Source organism: Rhea pennata, chromosome 13 (genome assembly GCF_028389875.1).
Source record: "Rhea pennata isolate bPtePen1 chromosome 13, bPtePen1.pri, whole genome shotgun sequence".
NCBI classification, from domain to species: domain Eukaryota; kingdom Metazoa; phylum Chordata; class Aves; order Rheiformes; family Rheidae; genus Rhea; species Rhea pennata.
Window position 1 is genome coordinate 23277644 of NC_084675.1, and position 15451 is coordinate 23293094.

At 47.5% G+C, this 15451-nt stretch overlaps 2 protein-coding genes across 4 annotated transcripts in view; one reads left to right on the forward strand and one right to left on the reverse strand.

The window, feature by feature from the left end:
* The window catches only part of NFAT5 (nuclear factor of activated T cells 5), a 79606-nt gene extending 72109 nt beyond the window's left edge, over positions 1-7497 (forward strand). For all 3 annotated transcript variants that reach the window (XM_062586790.1, XM_062586791.1, XM_062586792.1), the window contains one exon: positions 82-7497. The gene's annotated coding sequence lies outside the window, so the exon portion shown is untranslated. The remainder of the gene's footprint in view (positions 1-81) is intronic.
* Positions 7498-12151: 4654 nt separating this feature from the next.
* Positions 12152-15380, reverse strand: NOB1 (NIN1 (RPN12) binding protein 1 homolog). The gene is made up of 9 exons (XM_062586793.1): positions 15296-15380; positions 14918-15050; positions 14651-14784; positions 14497-14568; positions 14223-14360; positions 13856-14074; positions 13378-13475; positions 13045-13189; positions 12152-12791 (listed from the first exon to the last, which is right to left on the reverse strand). The coding sequence occupies exons 1-9, from the start codon at positions 15356-15358 to the stop codon at positions 12522-12524; spliced, it is 1272 nt and encodes a 423-aa protein (XP_062442777.1). The 5' UTR covers positions 15359-15380; the 3' UTR covers positions 12152-12521.
* Between the last annotated feature and the right edge of the window lie 71 nt (positions 15381-15451).

Consider the following 15451-nt stretch of genomic DNA (forward strand, 5'->3'; position numbering starts at 1 on the left):
GATAAAGGAACTACCTAAACAGAAGAGGATGCTTTTTGTTAGTTAGGCATAACTTTTTTGCTTGCTTGTTTTTTCCTGCAGAAAATCTATGAAGAAAAAGGTGATGATTTCCCTGATCCTCTCAGACTTTGCGACTCTGGATTAGGCTGGGTGGAACTGATTGCTTCTATCAAAAAGTGGCCCTCTTCTCTAAAGAGCACATATGCAGCCTATTGCAGTGTCTTGCACCTAAGGCTATAACTATAACCATAGTATTTGAGATTCCTGGTGCCAATAATGGTTGAAAAGCTATGCTTTGTTTTACTAGGGCATGGAATTGTACTATTACCAGATTCCTAGACCTCATTAACAGCGGGGCTCTTTTTGAATTTAAAGCATATCTGATCAGTTATTATTGTTGTTAGAAGATAGTACGTGTTTTTCCATGTTTACTTTTTTCCCCCTCTTCTTCCTTCTTCACATCCCCTCTCTTGACTAAAAAAATCTTATGAAGCAGAAACATCAGATACTTGTGATGTGAACTGTGACTCATAGCATAGCTGTCAATCACTGAAGGAATTGCACATTTTAAAGCAGAGTGGGAGAGCTAATACTGTGGTTTGTAATTGCAGTAGGTGATAAAGAAAATACTGATACATATAATAACCAAGCAGAGAATTGCTTTTTACTGTAGATAGCCAGACAGAGGTGGATGCTTCCCATCTGAGAATGTGATTAACGGTTTTCTATGTCTTTTACGTGTAACTGTACATAGAATAAGTTCTGGTGGCTCTAACTAAATGAAGAAATGAAGGGGAACTTTCAAAATAAATTGCGCTCTTAAAATTTTATCTTCTAAGATACCTTGACATTGAAAGGAAGAATCTGCCTGGCTGAGGAAACTCCTTCATGTCTCTCGCTCTGACTGCTTAGGTTAGAACTCCTTACAGCTGCATTACCCATTCTCAAACCAGTCTTTTCCCTTTCATTTCATGTTTTTCCTTCTCCCTCCCTCAGTTTCATATTATGTTTAATATATATACATATATATATATGTATGTATATATATATGCATGTATGTATATATATATATATGTATAAAACTATCCTACTGGCTTTAAACATCAGAAGCAGCTTTTAGGAATCCATAGCAGCTACCTTTGTGGTATTAAATTGCTTAGTCAGTAGAAGCTTTGACAACTAATCAAGGGTTAAGGAGAGAAGAAGTGATTTTTCCACCACCCTCCAAATGCCAGAATCCTCCTTAACCAGTCATTTTCCAACTCTTACTGATGCAAATCTTCAGCTTAACTTTATTCCAAATAGGGGAGAAATTACATAATTTCTAAGCATTCTTGAAAATTTCACTTCATTCTGAGCTGCTATGTCGTCGTATCATCGAGCTCATGCAGATTTGAGTGGTGTTTTCTACTGGCAGTCTCCTACACTTAGCTTCTAGATTATCGTGTTTAAATTTAAAAAGTTGACACGTTACAGAATGTAAAAATAACCCACTCCAGACCATGCAGTTGTATTGTGAGGCATGTGCATTTCTTGGGTGCTCCAACTGTCCTGAAGGTTTTGTGATATCTCAGTACAGCCTCATTCAGACACTTTTCTCCTCCTTCTCCTGCACGTAATAAGCTGTTAATGCAGTTAGAGCCAAACAGCTGTCATGGATGGCTATTATGCCTTGGTAGAGTGTAGTCGGTATCATGTCATTTTTCATTTTTGTTATTTTACATAACAAAGAATAGTCTGTAAATGGATTTAAGTTACTCTAGTCTGTTTCCTGTGTGTTTTTCCCCTAACTTGTATGTTTAGTTGAGCCGTGTAGAGTTTTTGTTTGTTTTAATGGTTTTTCCTGTTTGTCAGTCTGTCATGTTCATTTTCTCTTTCTGTCTCTCTCTTTCTCTCTCTCATTGAGAGGCATTGAATTACGTTTTCAGTAGTAAGGCTTCTTGCCGATATGAAGGGAACTTTTCAGAAAGAGACCTGCTCTGGGTCATTTAATTTTGAATACAGTTTTCAATCGTTCAAGTTTTGGATGGTTTATATCTAATGTGTGTTTCATTTTTTTGGAAAGCTATATTTTGTATTTAGGAAATGGTATACTATTTTGCTATTTGTACTGAGTGAGTACATTGGCATAAATATGAAAATTTATATATATACATATATATAAAATATTCTTTTTGCCACACATTTTTGTGGTAAATTTGTGAGTTTGTCTGATGTTCTACCACAACGTGGCGTCTGATAACAGTGGGGGTGGGGTGGGGTTTGTTATGTCTTTATTGAGTATTTAAGTACTTTTTGCAACATAAATAACTTGTTCATCTCTCGCCATTCCATCAGGCAATTTATTGTTCCAACTGGCTATGGGAAGCTTCACTGTGTTTTGATGTGTCTGTCACTCAGCAATATGACCTAGTAAGGAAACCCGTAGGCATTTAGGCATATATAAAGTGGTGGGTTTCATTCAGAATGAGCCATTCAGCTTTTATCCACTATCATTGTCTATTTAATATTTTATTATTAGCGCCTTTATGTTTTAACTTTAATTTATAATTATGCTAAATGTTTGAAATCTTAATCATGATTAAAAAAAAAAAATTCCCTGCTTTATAATGTCCAGAGATGCTTTATAACTCTGAACCATACTTTTTCTTCCTGTGATTTTTTTTCCTGCTCAGAAAATATATAACAAGATCCTGTTATGGTTCATGACATGAAAAGAGCAGTCTTGCAGCATTGGCTAAATGCTCTATGAGGATACGTAGAAGACTGAGAATTATGGATTGAAATAGCTTTCGGATGGCTGTGGAAGTCAACAGCCAGTTATTCCAAAATGAACTGGTGACTCTTGCAAGTTCACAGTCCCAGGACAAGCCATTGGGTGTCAGCTTGGGCCTTCATACACAGAAGAAGTAATAGGAATGACAAATTCGCTTGTATGCTGCTTCACGTTGTTCTGAAGGGAAGTATCCTTATTTTGAAATGCTGTTGGTCAGTGCCAAGTCACCAGGGACCAATTCTCCATTCAGTAATACAGGTGTCCAACAGACTTTTTACCAAGACTGCTATAGCTCCAGGGTGAGGGTATGATTGAATTGTGTGCATATTTTAGGTTGCTTATAACAAGGGCTGTGCTATCACATTTTCACTTCTGGATAGCACCTTTCTTTCTTGTGTTAAATTTATCTTGTCCATTTTAGGTCAGTGTTTAAATGTACAACACTTCGAACATGTGATTTGGTTACAAAAAGTATTTGTCTTATGAATGAAGAGATTGCTCAGTGGTTGATTAGTGCTTGAGCTGCTGCTTGCAAACAGCTGTTATAGGGGCTAACAAGAAGGGTTTGAGAGCCAAGAAAGAGCTTAAAGACAACTTGCAGGATTTCATGGCAGAAAGACCCAAGAACATCATAAGCCACATCTGTATTTTATGAGTCCTGTATGTTTACTTGTGTGATTTAAGCAGTTGACAGTTGGAGCTTACCGTGCATTTTGTTTTTTATCCCCTTATTTACTCCACTGCATGCATGTGCTCACTGGCCTGCCTATTAGACTATGAGCAGTCTCATAGTCAAGCAGACTGCATGCCTGCGGAGTTGAGAGGCAGTGGTTTTGTGCCTAGTCCATTTTGGTTGCGAAGGTTAGAAAATACTGAGCGGCGAGTCTCTCTAAAGTTCCTGATATTATTATAAAGGAGAACTTAGTATATCTGCAAAGCCACAATTAACTATAGACAATATAACTGTGTGAAAAATCAAAAACTGTAGAACTGCACTGCTAGGACGGGGTTTCTTTTGTCTTTCTCTGCTGCTTGAGTGCTTTGTTTAAAAAAAAAAAGAAGAAGAAGAAGAAGAAGAAAAAAAATCATCCATATTTACTGTAGGTTATACTCTCCAGCTGTATATGCCTCTAAAGCCCCTCCTATCCACTACCTGTACAGTATCTGTGGTACATGGTGGTACAACAATTTGTTAGCGCAGATTAAAATCTAGGGAGGCTTATCTGCTATCCAGCAGTCATGTCTTCTACATACATTCTCTTCTCTGCTTAGATATTTTTAAAGAAATAATGTATAATACAAAATCATTAGCTAACTGTCTTCTCTAGAAAGAAGTTGCTACTGGTGCTTTAACTAGCAAGTTCACTTTGTCATTAGTTGCCTCCTCACTGTCTTCTCTTTCAGCAGTTATTCAAGCCAAATGCTTTGCTGTTACTTTAACAGAAAAACAGTTCAGGAAATAGTTTCAGCATTGCTGTTTTGAAGTAAATGTTTAATCACCAAGCATTTCACTGTAATTATTTTTATTACTTTGCTGACAGGGTGGTTATTTTATTTTTAAATTGAAATAAAACATGAACTGTTAAGTATTTTGTAACTTTGGCAGTGTTTGCAATGATTAGTACTAAGACCCTGGGCAGCTCTATCATGGACGTTCCCCTAACTTAGAAAAGTTGAACATTTTTAAGCTTCTGTTGTGATTTTGCTTTGGGATATAATTCCCCAAAAGAAAAACTTCCACTCGCATACTGTCTCTCAGTATGAGTCTTCAGAAGGAATACCAAATGAGTCAGGAGCTTGCATTCCTCTTAAAATGTGATTTAAAGCACTAGTTGAGTAACAGGAAATACACTTATTTTAAAAGAAAATGAAAAAAAAAATTATTGGAATAAAAAGCTACAAATAATGCCTCCCAATGTGTGCATGTGTATGTGCATGCATGAATGCACGTGCACATTCGTTAATAGTGAAGAGTTGTACTATCTAATTTTGGATCTCACATAGCTGAATGACAAATTATTGAGCTATCTGTTCAGGGTAATTACAGGAGAGGAGTACAAAGGGTTATAGACATTTGTCGGAGTGATAGAAGCAAGAACTAGGGAGATGAATTGCTTAGGGTGCTGTGAGCTATGAGTTGTAGATGGAAAGTTGAGAAGAGGGCAGATATTATTTGATCACTGGTGACTTCTCCTTAAGAGCAAAATTTATTTTCAAGGAATTAAGTACTTTCTTGATTTCTGGAGAGAATGGTGGCAGCTCCATTATTTGAGAAGCTAAAAGGAAATTGGTACAGAGATGCTTTGTATGTTGGTTTTTTTGTCTCTAATTTGGAGCAGTCTTTTGGCATAGATTGTGAGAACTTCCTTTTCAGACCAACTATGCCAGCTGTGTATGAAAGTAGTCACTGGGTGTGCAAATAGAGGTATATTTCTCTGTGCATACCTGCCAGTGAAGAATGAAGCATAGAGGATCTCTATTTGAAATGCAATGTGCACTATTTATATACAAGGAAAAATGCAGCAGCAGATAAACTTTGTAAAAATGTACACATAAAAATTACCCAGTTTAGTACTGGGTTCTGAGGGGTTATGCAGGAGAGGCTTTTCCTTTCAAGTAATCTGTATAGGTATGTAAATATGCAATGCCTGTGTATTCCAGGCTTGTTTATATGTATATAGAAGAATTGTGTATCTATTACATATATAAATAATTAGTATAGATATGCATAGAATACTGCTATATTTACATTTTTATAAACATAAAATAATAGATTTCCTTAGCTGGAAGTTATTTACCAGGGTTTTTGTATTAGCTGGTTAATAGCTGTATCAACACCCATAAGTCCTGTACATGTGGCGCTGTTGGTAGTGGTGTTCCAGAAATTTGCTCTGCTTTTTAGCTCTTCACTAAAATCGATGGGGTTAAAGTGAAGTGACTTTTGAAACAGCTATATACTTTTTTGTACTTTTATATATTTTTATTAATCATTGAAAACAGTAGAATTGACAACCTTGGAGAAGAGTCTGATGTTGCCCACTGGATGGGCTCAGGAAATAAAACAGTAGCACCTGCTTTCTTCCTCTGTGTACTTCTCTGCCAGTTTTCCTCAGCTCACTTGCCAAGACTCTGTTTTCAGGACCTTTTCTGTTCTTAGTCCCTTAGCAGCTAGTACAGATAACATAATAGTGCAGCTTTGTGCTGCTCAGCAGGAGCTGAACTAACACAAGCAGTTCTCTCCCGGTAGGGGTTATTAATCACTCCTGCATAGCAAAGGATACTGGCCGCTGCTCAGCTGAGCTGCGTTTGAACCAAGATGATGAATCTCATTTGTAGGTCCTTTTCTGTTTACTCTGATTCTTGCATATAAGGCAACACATCTTTAAAACATCATTAATTTTTTTTTTACTGACTTTGTATTGAAGAAATCAATAGCTAGGAAGCTTTCTCCTTGGATATTTTCTAGGTATGAGGACAATGGCTCTGACTTGTACAGATTGCTTACAGAAAGAAATTAAGAGAAATTAAACTCTTCAAAAGAAATCCAGATCTTAAAAGCAGTAGCATTTATTTTGCCCATCAAAGCTTTTCTTGCCAAACCAAATGTATTCCACTGTAATTTCAAAACAAGTTAATCAACAGGCATTGTTATCTTGTTACAGGCTTTATCAAAGCATCTCTACCAAACCAGAAGCAAATGCCCTTATTTCTTCTTTCAGCCTTCAATTTGTAGGTCTAATCTCCATCACTTCCAGAGATGGAAATCTTTTCCAGCTTTTGCTATCATGATTTATGAAATTCCTCAAAACATTCGAGCACAATTGACCAAGGATGAGGAATCTGCTGCTGTCCATGCTTGCTGTGGCGTTCTCATCCACCTTCTCTTTGCAAGTACTTGGTTCAGACTCAAACTCTGATACCCAGCCACAGCTCATTGTACAGTATCCCAGCTGTGCACGTTTGGTATTGTTCTCAGATTAGCAAAAGGCCCTGTGTTGGGCTAATTTAAATGGACTTAACTTCATTTTCAGTCCCTCGAACTACCCCTTTATAAATCAGATGAAGGCCCAGCATGTCCTCGTGCACGTGGATCCCCATGCAGGAGAAAGCTGGTATTCTGAAGGTTACTATAATGTGGTGACCAGCTGGAAGCCTCAGTCGTTAAGACTGTAGTGTTTCTATGTATTTTGGGTCTGGAAACACGTTCCAATATCCTGCTTAAAAGACCACAGTATACATGAAGATTTTTATTTTAGATGCTATTTGAAATGAGATGGTTTGAAAGTTTTACATCTGAGCTTGCTGTTATTAATGGGTAAGCTCCAAACAACTTTGGATCGGAGCTTTCTACCTCTGATAATATCTGCGTCTGTCTTGAGTGGTTTACCTGCCTTTCTGCCATGTTTTTCTGGAGTGCACTGATCAACCACTGAGCTGCCTTTTCCATTGTCCTGCAATGTGAAAGTAGCACCAGATATTCCTTTGTGCATTTCTGTGTATATGGCTTTCGTAGTTGGGATTTTCAAAGCACTGATACCCGGTGTTTTCAGTTTGTTCTATGAGGGGATATTTCATTTGCATCTATGTTTTTAGCTATCCTGTGATAACTTGTTGAATATTAAAAAAAAATAAAATATTTTGCTTCTATTGGGACATTTGTATACTCGCAACTATATTTCTGTAAACAGCTGCAGTCAAGAATAAAACAATGAAAGTTTTCATTTTGCAGTGTAAACTCTGGTTATGTTTCTTCAAGGGCACCTTCCCTCTCTGCCAGGAGAAAGTGACTAAGCTCAAGAGCTGAGTAAGTCCGACTGGCAAAGGGATGGCGCTGAGCTCGGGACACGTTGGGAAGACAGAAACCCACACTCGTCTGTGGCTTTGGTACATCCCGTTGGAGTTCTTAATAAGAAAAGGCACTGTGTCATGTGTACGTTTTTTTCAAAAACTGTAATGTTTCTTTTCGACTTCGTGGCCTTCTCTCAACTCCAAAGTAACCTACAGAGTTTACTTCCCAGACCCCAGCTTTCAAATTACAAAGCATGGAAGGAAACTGTTTTCATAGTCTGTTTGAACCAGGATTCTGTCTCCGAGGAATCTGTGTTAGGGGAGGACATGAAAGTCTCCCCACAGGACAGTCGGGCGATTATTCTGCCTGTGGGATGTGACCTCAGAGTTTCAAGCTAGGATGACTGGAGCTACTGTTCTGTTTCCATAGCAGAGGAGAAGAATGGACTCGGTGCCCAGGCCGCCACCATGGTGCGTTTTGGCACAGTCCCACTTGTATTTGCATCTTCTGCATGTTCATGCTGACATGCTAAAATTGAACTGGAGTTGCTGAGGCTCAGGCACATGTTCCTCTTTGCTGACCTTCCACAGGGATAGTAACCAGGTTTTATAAGGAATCAGTCACGTCCTTCATTTCTCTGTATTTTTACTAGTAGTTTACAACTCCAGAAAAATAATGGCTGGATAAAATTTGGCAAAGGTCTGAGCATGCACGTTGAGTAGTTTGGGCTACACTGAAATCAATAAAAATCATTCAAGGGCAAATTTTCAGTTAGAACAAAGAACGCATATTTTCCAAGGCAATAAACTCCTAAAAACAAACTGGTCATGAGTTCCTGTTTGCAATGCTTGATAAAATGGGCCTTCTGCATGTGGACATGCAAAGACAAGTAGGAGTGGATAGATAGTTTCATTGCTTTATATAAAGCATTGACATGGTAAATTTTGGAATACTGTGTCCGGCTCTGCTGTGGTATTTTTCCAAGGGGCTGTTTTGAAAAATTGCAGTGGGGGGAAGGGAGAGAAAAAACTGAAATTATCCTGAGAGCTGGAAAAAGTGCTTCATTATGAAAGATTTAAGAAGATCAAAGGAGATTAGTCTGTTTAACTTATCAGCTGCTACTTATCTGTTTAACTACAGCATATAAGTACTTTCACGGGGAGAAAACAGCAATTACTGAAGGACTCTAATCTGGTAGAGAACATACAAGGAATACAGCAGATGGAAGCTGAAGCCAGACAAATTCAAAATAAATACAAACAAAAGTCTGTTTTGAGAGCCCGATTTGTGTGCGTTGTCTGTGGAGGAGAGGTTCTGGCTTTTTTTTTTTTTTTTTTTTAAAGTAGCGTAACGCATCCGAACAAAGTAAGGTTCACAGTTTTTAACTTTTGTCCAGGAACTGCTGAACTTGTTTATTCTCCTGCCTTGAACCTGGGTCCTCACATTGAGAAAGTGCCCGTGGCCGGAGGTGGGCTGAGAGCAGGGCCGTCACTGCGGGGAGCTGCCGGGTCCTTCGCGTCCTCCTTCCTGCCGGGTCCTGGGGGAGAGCAGGCCTGGCCCCTTCGCTCGGCTTCCTGCTGCCAGCAGCAGGACAATCGGGCTTTCAGGTCATTTAACACAATTTTGGAATCAATTTTATTTGTTTGTTTGTTTTTTGTAGCTGCTGCCCAGCTCCTTACCATGTTACTCCTCTGGCTCCTGTTAATATCCTTTTAGCTGCTTTTTAGCTATGAAAGCTCCTGGTCAGCTCCTTCCAGCTGATGAAGGAAATGTTTTGTTCACTTTTCTGGGTTTTGTTTGTTTGTTTTGGGGGGGGAGGTCTCTATGCCTTTGCGGATACTTCCAACATGAGGGTGCAATTTGATTTCTGATCTAATGGGAAGTTGTTCAAAAGCAGTAAAAAGACTTATTGCCTTATATACCTGAAGGAGAAAGGAAAGTCTCTTTATTACACACAGTGATACTGCATGTGCATTTTGCATGCTGCTAGAGGCATGACAGCGCCCTGTGCCCTTTCTGCCCCTGCAGTCTGGGACTTCCACATGTTTGCAGCCACCCAGGTTTTTCATTATGTGCCCAGCAGCTACAGGCACCTTCATTCACTACAGAAACGTGCCCCGTGCTCTGTAATTACCAAGCGGGTACCACCTGCAACTCAGAGCGTGCAGCACTGCACCTCCAGCCGCGTGGGGTTTCCTCCTGCTGCAGGCCGGAGGCGGCAGCTGCACGTTTGCTTCCTTCTGAAAAATCATAACCGGAACAAAAAAAACGGAATGAGAGTGCTGGAGGGAGCTTGCTGTGCTTAGAGGGGGCAAAGCCTGCCCAGAGATGGCTGAGGGGACTTTGCTCGGCAATTGGCTCAACGGGTGGGCGCAGCTACGGGGCTCAGAGCAGAATAGGGGAGTCCTGAGCTTGTGCAGTTGCTGAAGCCGTGGGAATCGGATGCTTCAGCTCTTGCAGGACTCCTCAGGGTGCTCTGTGGAGTGCTTGGCTCAGGTACTGGTTTGTCGCAGACTCCAGTCACCGGCTTTCTGCTGAAACTAGTGCAAACTTGCAATGCTGGGCTGATGAACGCCGCCCCTCCGAGAGGCTCTCGGGTCTGCTGCCAGCACACACGGGAGGAGCCAGTGTCCCGAGAAAAGTAGCTGCAGCCATGATCTTGCTGAGGGCCAAGAGAGTGTTTTTTGCTCTTTCAAATATGCTGGAGGGAGCTACCGCTGCGTCTTCAGCGCTCTGGAAGCGCTAACAAAGGTGACTGACCCCGGTTACGGCGCTGGCGGGTCCCTTCCTGCTCCGGCCGGCTGTGCCGGCGCATGGCCCTGCCCAGTGCGCGGCCGCGGCTCCTCCTGGCCCCCAGAGCGTGCCCTGGAGGGAGCATCGCTGACCGCAGCAGCTGCTCAGAGCTGCCACCGTTCTCCTGCGGGGCTGGGGCGCAGCCGCGGGCTCGCTGGGAGGTGCAAACGCTCCTGTGCTGCTGCTTCAGATCCCGCTCCGAGGGCGGATCTGGGATCAACGTCGAACTGGCTCCTTTCCCGCTTGGACATGCTGTGTTGGCGCTGGGCCTTGCTGCACTGCCGGGTGCCGATGCTGCAGGAACACCACCGCCTCAGGGGCACCAGGTCCCCGGGGGCGTTTCTGCACCCCTCAAAGCCTGTTTCGGCTCTGCCGAGGTGCTGGGACCCCCCCAGCCGTGGGTTCCCGAGCCCCCAGCTCCCATTGTCCTGCCTTTGCAATGATCTGAAGGTGGGTGTCAAACTTCTCGCCAAGGAATCTGGCACGTCCTGTACGTGCCAGATAATCAAAAGTTTGCATTAAGACACAGTGCAGTATTTAATTGGGTATCAGAGAGTGGGAAGCGCAGGTCTGTCTGATTTTATCCAGCAGGGCTGTCAGAAGAGGAGGCAGGACTGGTGTGAAGACCAGCTTTCCAGGAAACCACATCCATCAGTTCCATTTTTAGCCTCTGATTCTTTGCAACCAAAGTTAGCGGTTTCATTACCTTGCCTCAGATGGACACAAATCACTACCAAGCCATCCTTGGGACTCTTACCCCATCCCAGCTCTTTCCTAATGCTTTTACGAGATTTGTTTATGCGGTGTTAGGTGCTCACCAAAACCGTGGCTCCGTGCCCGGATCCTGCAGCGGAGGGTGTTGATGGGTCCTGGCACCACCGGCCAGGCTGGCGGGCCCCGCGGGCAGCACCTCCATCCCCATCCGGACACCCCCCTCCCCCAACCACTGCTGCCCACCAGCGACCGCTTCTGCCTGCTCTGGGTCAGGGCGGGTTTCTGCTACCTGCAACTTGCTGTTGCTAATCCTGATGCAGGGTTGTCTTTTTTTTTGCTACTATTTTTCAACAACATCTTATTATCTCTGGAAAGCTGCTGCTCTTGCTGTGTGCTTGGCGGGTAACCAAGCGCAGGGCAGCTTCTCGAGTCAGTATAAACTCGTCAGCGTGTGACCCGGTCAGTGGCTGGACAGCTGCTCACAGAGGAGCGAAAAGGGTTTTTCCTGGCAAGCACTGAAATTTCAGCATGTTAGTTGAAAAAACAGGAGTTACAGAAGCACAAGTGCGGCTCTACTTCCCAGCCTCTAACGTGCAGGTGCAAAAATAGCCAGGGGCATCTGCTTTCCACAGTAAGTGGCTGTTTGCTAGTGTAGCCCCAGGAGGGGCCGGAGCAGGATCACGGCCCAAACATTTGCTCTTGGACAGGGCCTGTTAACAGAGCGGCAGCCCCAGCTGCTCTGTCCCTTTAGGAAAGGGGCTGTTCCCAAGAGTCTCCCTAGCCCAGATAAGCACTTAGCTAACGAGGAGTGTTCAGCTCCCGACTGCGCGAGGCGCCAGCCTTGCCCCCAGGCAGCCGCCCTGTGGCAAGAGCTGTGCCAAGCGAGGGAGAGGCAGCACCAGGGCTCTGGGAAAGCAGCTTTAGGAAACCTGCCTTCATCTGTCGTGTTTAATCGACCCTCCACAGCTGCTGGAGGGAAACGCGTGGGAGTGGTGCCACGTGCTTCACTCCCACAGCCCCACAACCACGCAGCGCAGACCCTTCCCCTTTAGGGCGAAGCAGGACTGAGCCACCACGACTCTGCTGCTTGTTTTTATTACAGGCAGGCGACGCTGCCCGTTGCTGTGGTGTCCTGGGAGACGAGCAGGAATGCTAACACCGTGCCCTACACGCTAACCCACGCCCGTCACAGCACCCCGGGCCTGGTGGACAGCTCAGGTTTGAGGCCTCGTGAAACACGGCTGTCGTCCCCAGGCACAGGCTGCTCTTTATACATCCACAGACGCTTAAAAAGAAAGGCCCAGCCCCTGCCCCGGGCAGCTGCCTTTGGAACAGTTCGAAGAAGTATCTCATCCTCCCAAAGCCTCAGACACAGGGCAGTAATGTGCGTAACACCCTGGCCAACGGCCCTTCCCTCACGGCGCAGCGGGAGAAGGCCTTGGCCTGTATTCACCTCCTCTTTACAAACTTCTTTGTCACAGCGTTGGGGTTCAGGCGCCTTCTGCCAGCGCCCAGGGCTGCGTCTCGGATTTGCAGGTTGGCTGAACGGCTGTAGATGTCATTTTCTGCAAAGGGAGATGCTCCTGCAACGTAGTCAGGGTCGAAGACATTGGTCTTTTGCCTAGCCTTCCGGGACAGCCGCTGCTGCGGGAAGCGCTGGTCTTCTACCAGCTGAGGGTTGTTTGCGTGCTTCCCGCCCTGCGGAGCCGGCAGCGGATACTGTGAAGAGAGCAGAAGTTGTCGTACTCGCTCTCCCTCAAAGGGGCTTCACCATTCACCAAGCAGCTTGGCCTCTAGCAAAGAAACTTGGCAAAAGAAGCCCAAAAGCCTCCGGGTTACGTGGGAGGTCTAGAGCACGACTGCAGCTCTGCCTTGACTCTCGCCTGCCTGGGTCCCACCAGCTCACAGGCAGCAGCAGGAAAAGCCCTTGTTCCACTAGCAGCAAGCCGGCGCGTCGCACGCAGCTACTCACCCTGAGCCCTCGCGGGTTCAGCACCTTGGGGTTGCGGGAGAAATGCAAGTGGAGGCTCCCATCGTCACTTACACTCACTGCAACCTTCTTCAGAGTCTTGTTACCGCAGTGAGGACAGAAAACCTTCGTCATGTCAGAAGTTGTCCTGCAGGACAGTGACAGAGGGATTCACTGCTCCCTAGGCTGCGGAATACAGGCTTAGCCCGCACGGGCTAAGGTTCATCCAGCCACGCAAGCCAGGTCAAAGCCCTGAGCCATTCTGAAGGGTCAGGAGGAGCTCTGGAGGGCTCCTGGTAGCGAGGAGCAGCGCTTGTCTACATGCACAGCACTTACCTGAAGCAGCCGTGGCAGCGGAGGATGTGGCTCCTGGCCTGGCGGATCAGCATGCCGTTCACTGCCAGCACGTGGAGCCCCATCTGCAGCAGCACGTTCTGCAATGATGAGGGAGAAACAGGGCACCATGAGGTGGGATTGCCAAGCTCGTTAACCCATGTCTGACTGTCCAGGAAGCAAGAGGCTATCAGAAGCAAAGCAAACAGCCTCTGCAGAGGCCTCTATCAACAGAACTAGCTGTATTCAACAAGAAAGGAGCTGTCACGAAGCTGTTCTCATCACATCCCAGGGATTCGGCAACGCGCTCCTCTGTGGCGAGCGTCTGCGTGCTGGTTTAGCCAGCCCAGAGGTTTGAGGAACCCAGGAACCTGCTCCTCAGGCCACCAGTGCCAGCTCCCTTCAACCACCCGCCTTAGCGGGGAGGCATGGCACCCACAGGGCATTGGCTGAGCTTGAGGCTGCAGCTGCCAGCACCCACCTGCATGGCGAAGTCGGTGGTGACGCAGCCGACCTGCACGCCAGCGGGAGCAGTGTCACAGTGCCCCATGTCCTGCTGGACCTGCTTAATGTTGCTGGGTGTTATCCAGCCTTCATCATCGCTCTCCTCCTCGCTTTCCTCTTCCTCGGCACTCTCCTTGTTCTCTGGGCTCTGGTGCTCCTCAGCCACTTCTGGGCTAATGGAGACGGCACGAGCGTTCTGGCATGGGAGAGACAATCAGCCAGGGCCCACAGAGCACCCAGCACAGGCCGGCCCAGGGAGAGGCATCCAGCAGAGGGGTCCGGAAAAGCTGGCCAGAAATGGGAGGAGAAAGCACAGAGAAGGGCACGGATACTCTGGATCTCACCAGCAGCTCCTGTAAGTCCTCCTCGATGCTGGGCAGGGGGTTCCTCCAGTAGAGGAAGGAGCTGAACTCGGAGCTCTCAGCCGGGACTGTGCTCCTCTCGGGGCTGGGCAGATGCTGGCCTTTTCCTGGGCGCTTGTGCTGCAGAGGAACGCAGGATGGGGGTCCCTCACCTGCCGCCTGCCTGATGGCTCTGCAGGACTGCGTCCTTGTCCCCTGGAGGACCCTAATCTCATCCCCATCCCTCACCCCGGAGCAGTGTGTCCCCGTCTCCTACCTTGGAGGGCAGGTGGAAGCCAGCGAGGTGCACGGGGGCCTCAGGGTGCTGCGGGGTCGAGCTGAGCCACACCTGGGGAGGGAGCGTGGCAGGTTGGCGGGGCCGGGCCTTGCCAGGGCACCGTAGGCAGCCCTGTACCTGGCCCCAGCCCTACCTTGTCCTCAGGCTCCTGCCGGAGCCGCTCGGGGCCGACGGTCTCAGCCTCCAGCTGGTAGGTGAGGGCGAGCACCTGGAGGTCGGTGGCCGAGAGGCTCGGGTAGTCACCGGTCTTCTTGGAGAAGTCGGTCACTGCGGAGAGGGGGCCAGGGTGGCGGTGGGACTGGGCTGGGACAGCGGCAGCGGCTGCCGGGTGTGGTCTGGGGAGCCGGGGTCTGGCTTGAGGGGGAGGGAGGACAGAGGGGAACCGGGCCGCGGGCCTCACCGAGCCGCACGTAGTCGGGCCGCGGGCGGCAGAAGCGAAGCTCGTAGGGCAGCGCGGCCAGGCGCCGCCGCGTCGGCTTGTCGCGGATCTCGGCCACCACCTCGGGCACCGTGTACACGCTCTGCGCGATGTCCTGCGGGCGCAGCGCCGTCAGCCCGGCCCGGCCTCGCCACCGCCCCCTCCCCGGCCCGGCCCGGCCCGGACCCGCCGCCGCCGCCCCCCCCCGGCCCGGCCCCGCCGCCAGCCCCTCGGCCCAGCCCGGCCCGGCCCGGCCCGGCCCGGCCCGGCCCCGCCGCCGCCCCCTCCCCGGCCCGGCCCGGCCCAGCCCCGCCGCCGGCCCAGCCCAGCCCAGCCCGGCCCGGCCCGGCCCGGCCCCACCTGCAGCGGCGCCGCGCGGAGGAAGGCGCCGGCATCGGCCACGACGTGCGCCACGCGCGCCATGGCCTGCGCTGGCCCCCACGGCGCCCCGTAGCGCCCCGCCCCGCCGCCCCCTGGGAGCTGCAGTCCGCGCGGGGCACGCCGGGAGCCGCCGGC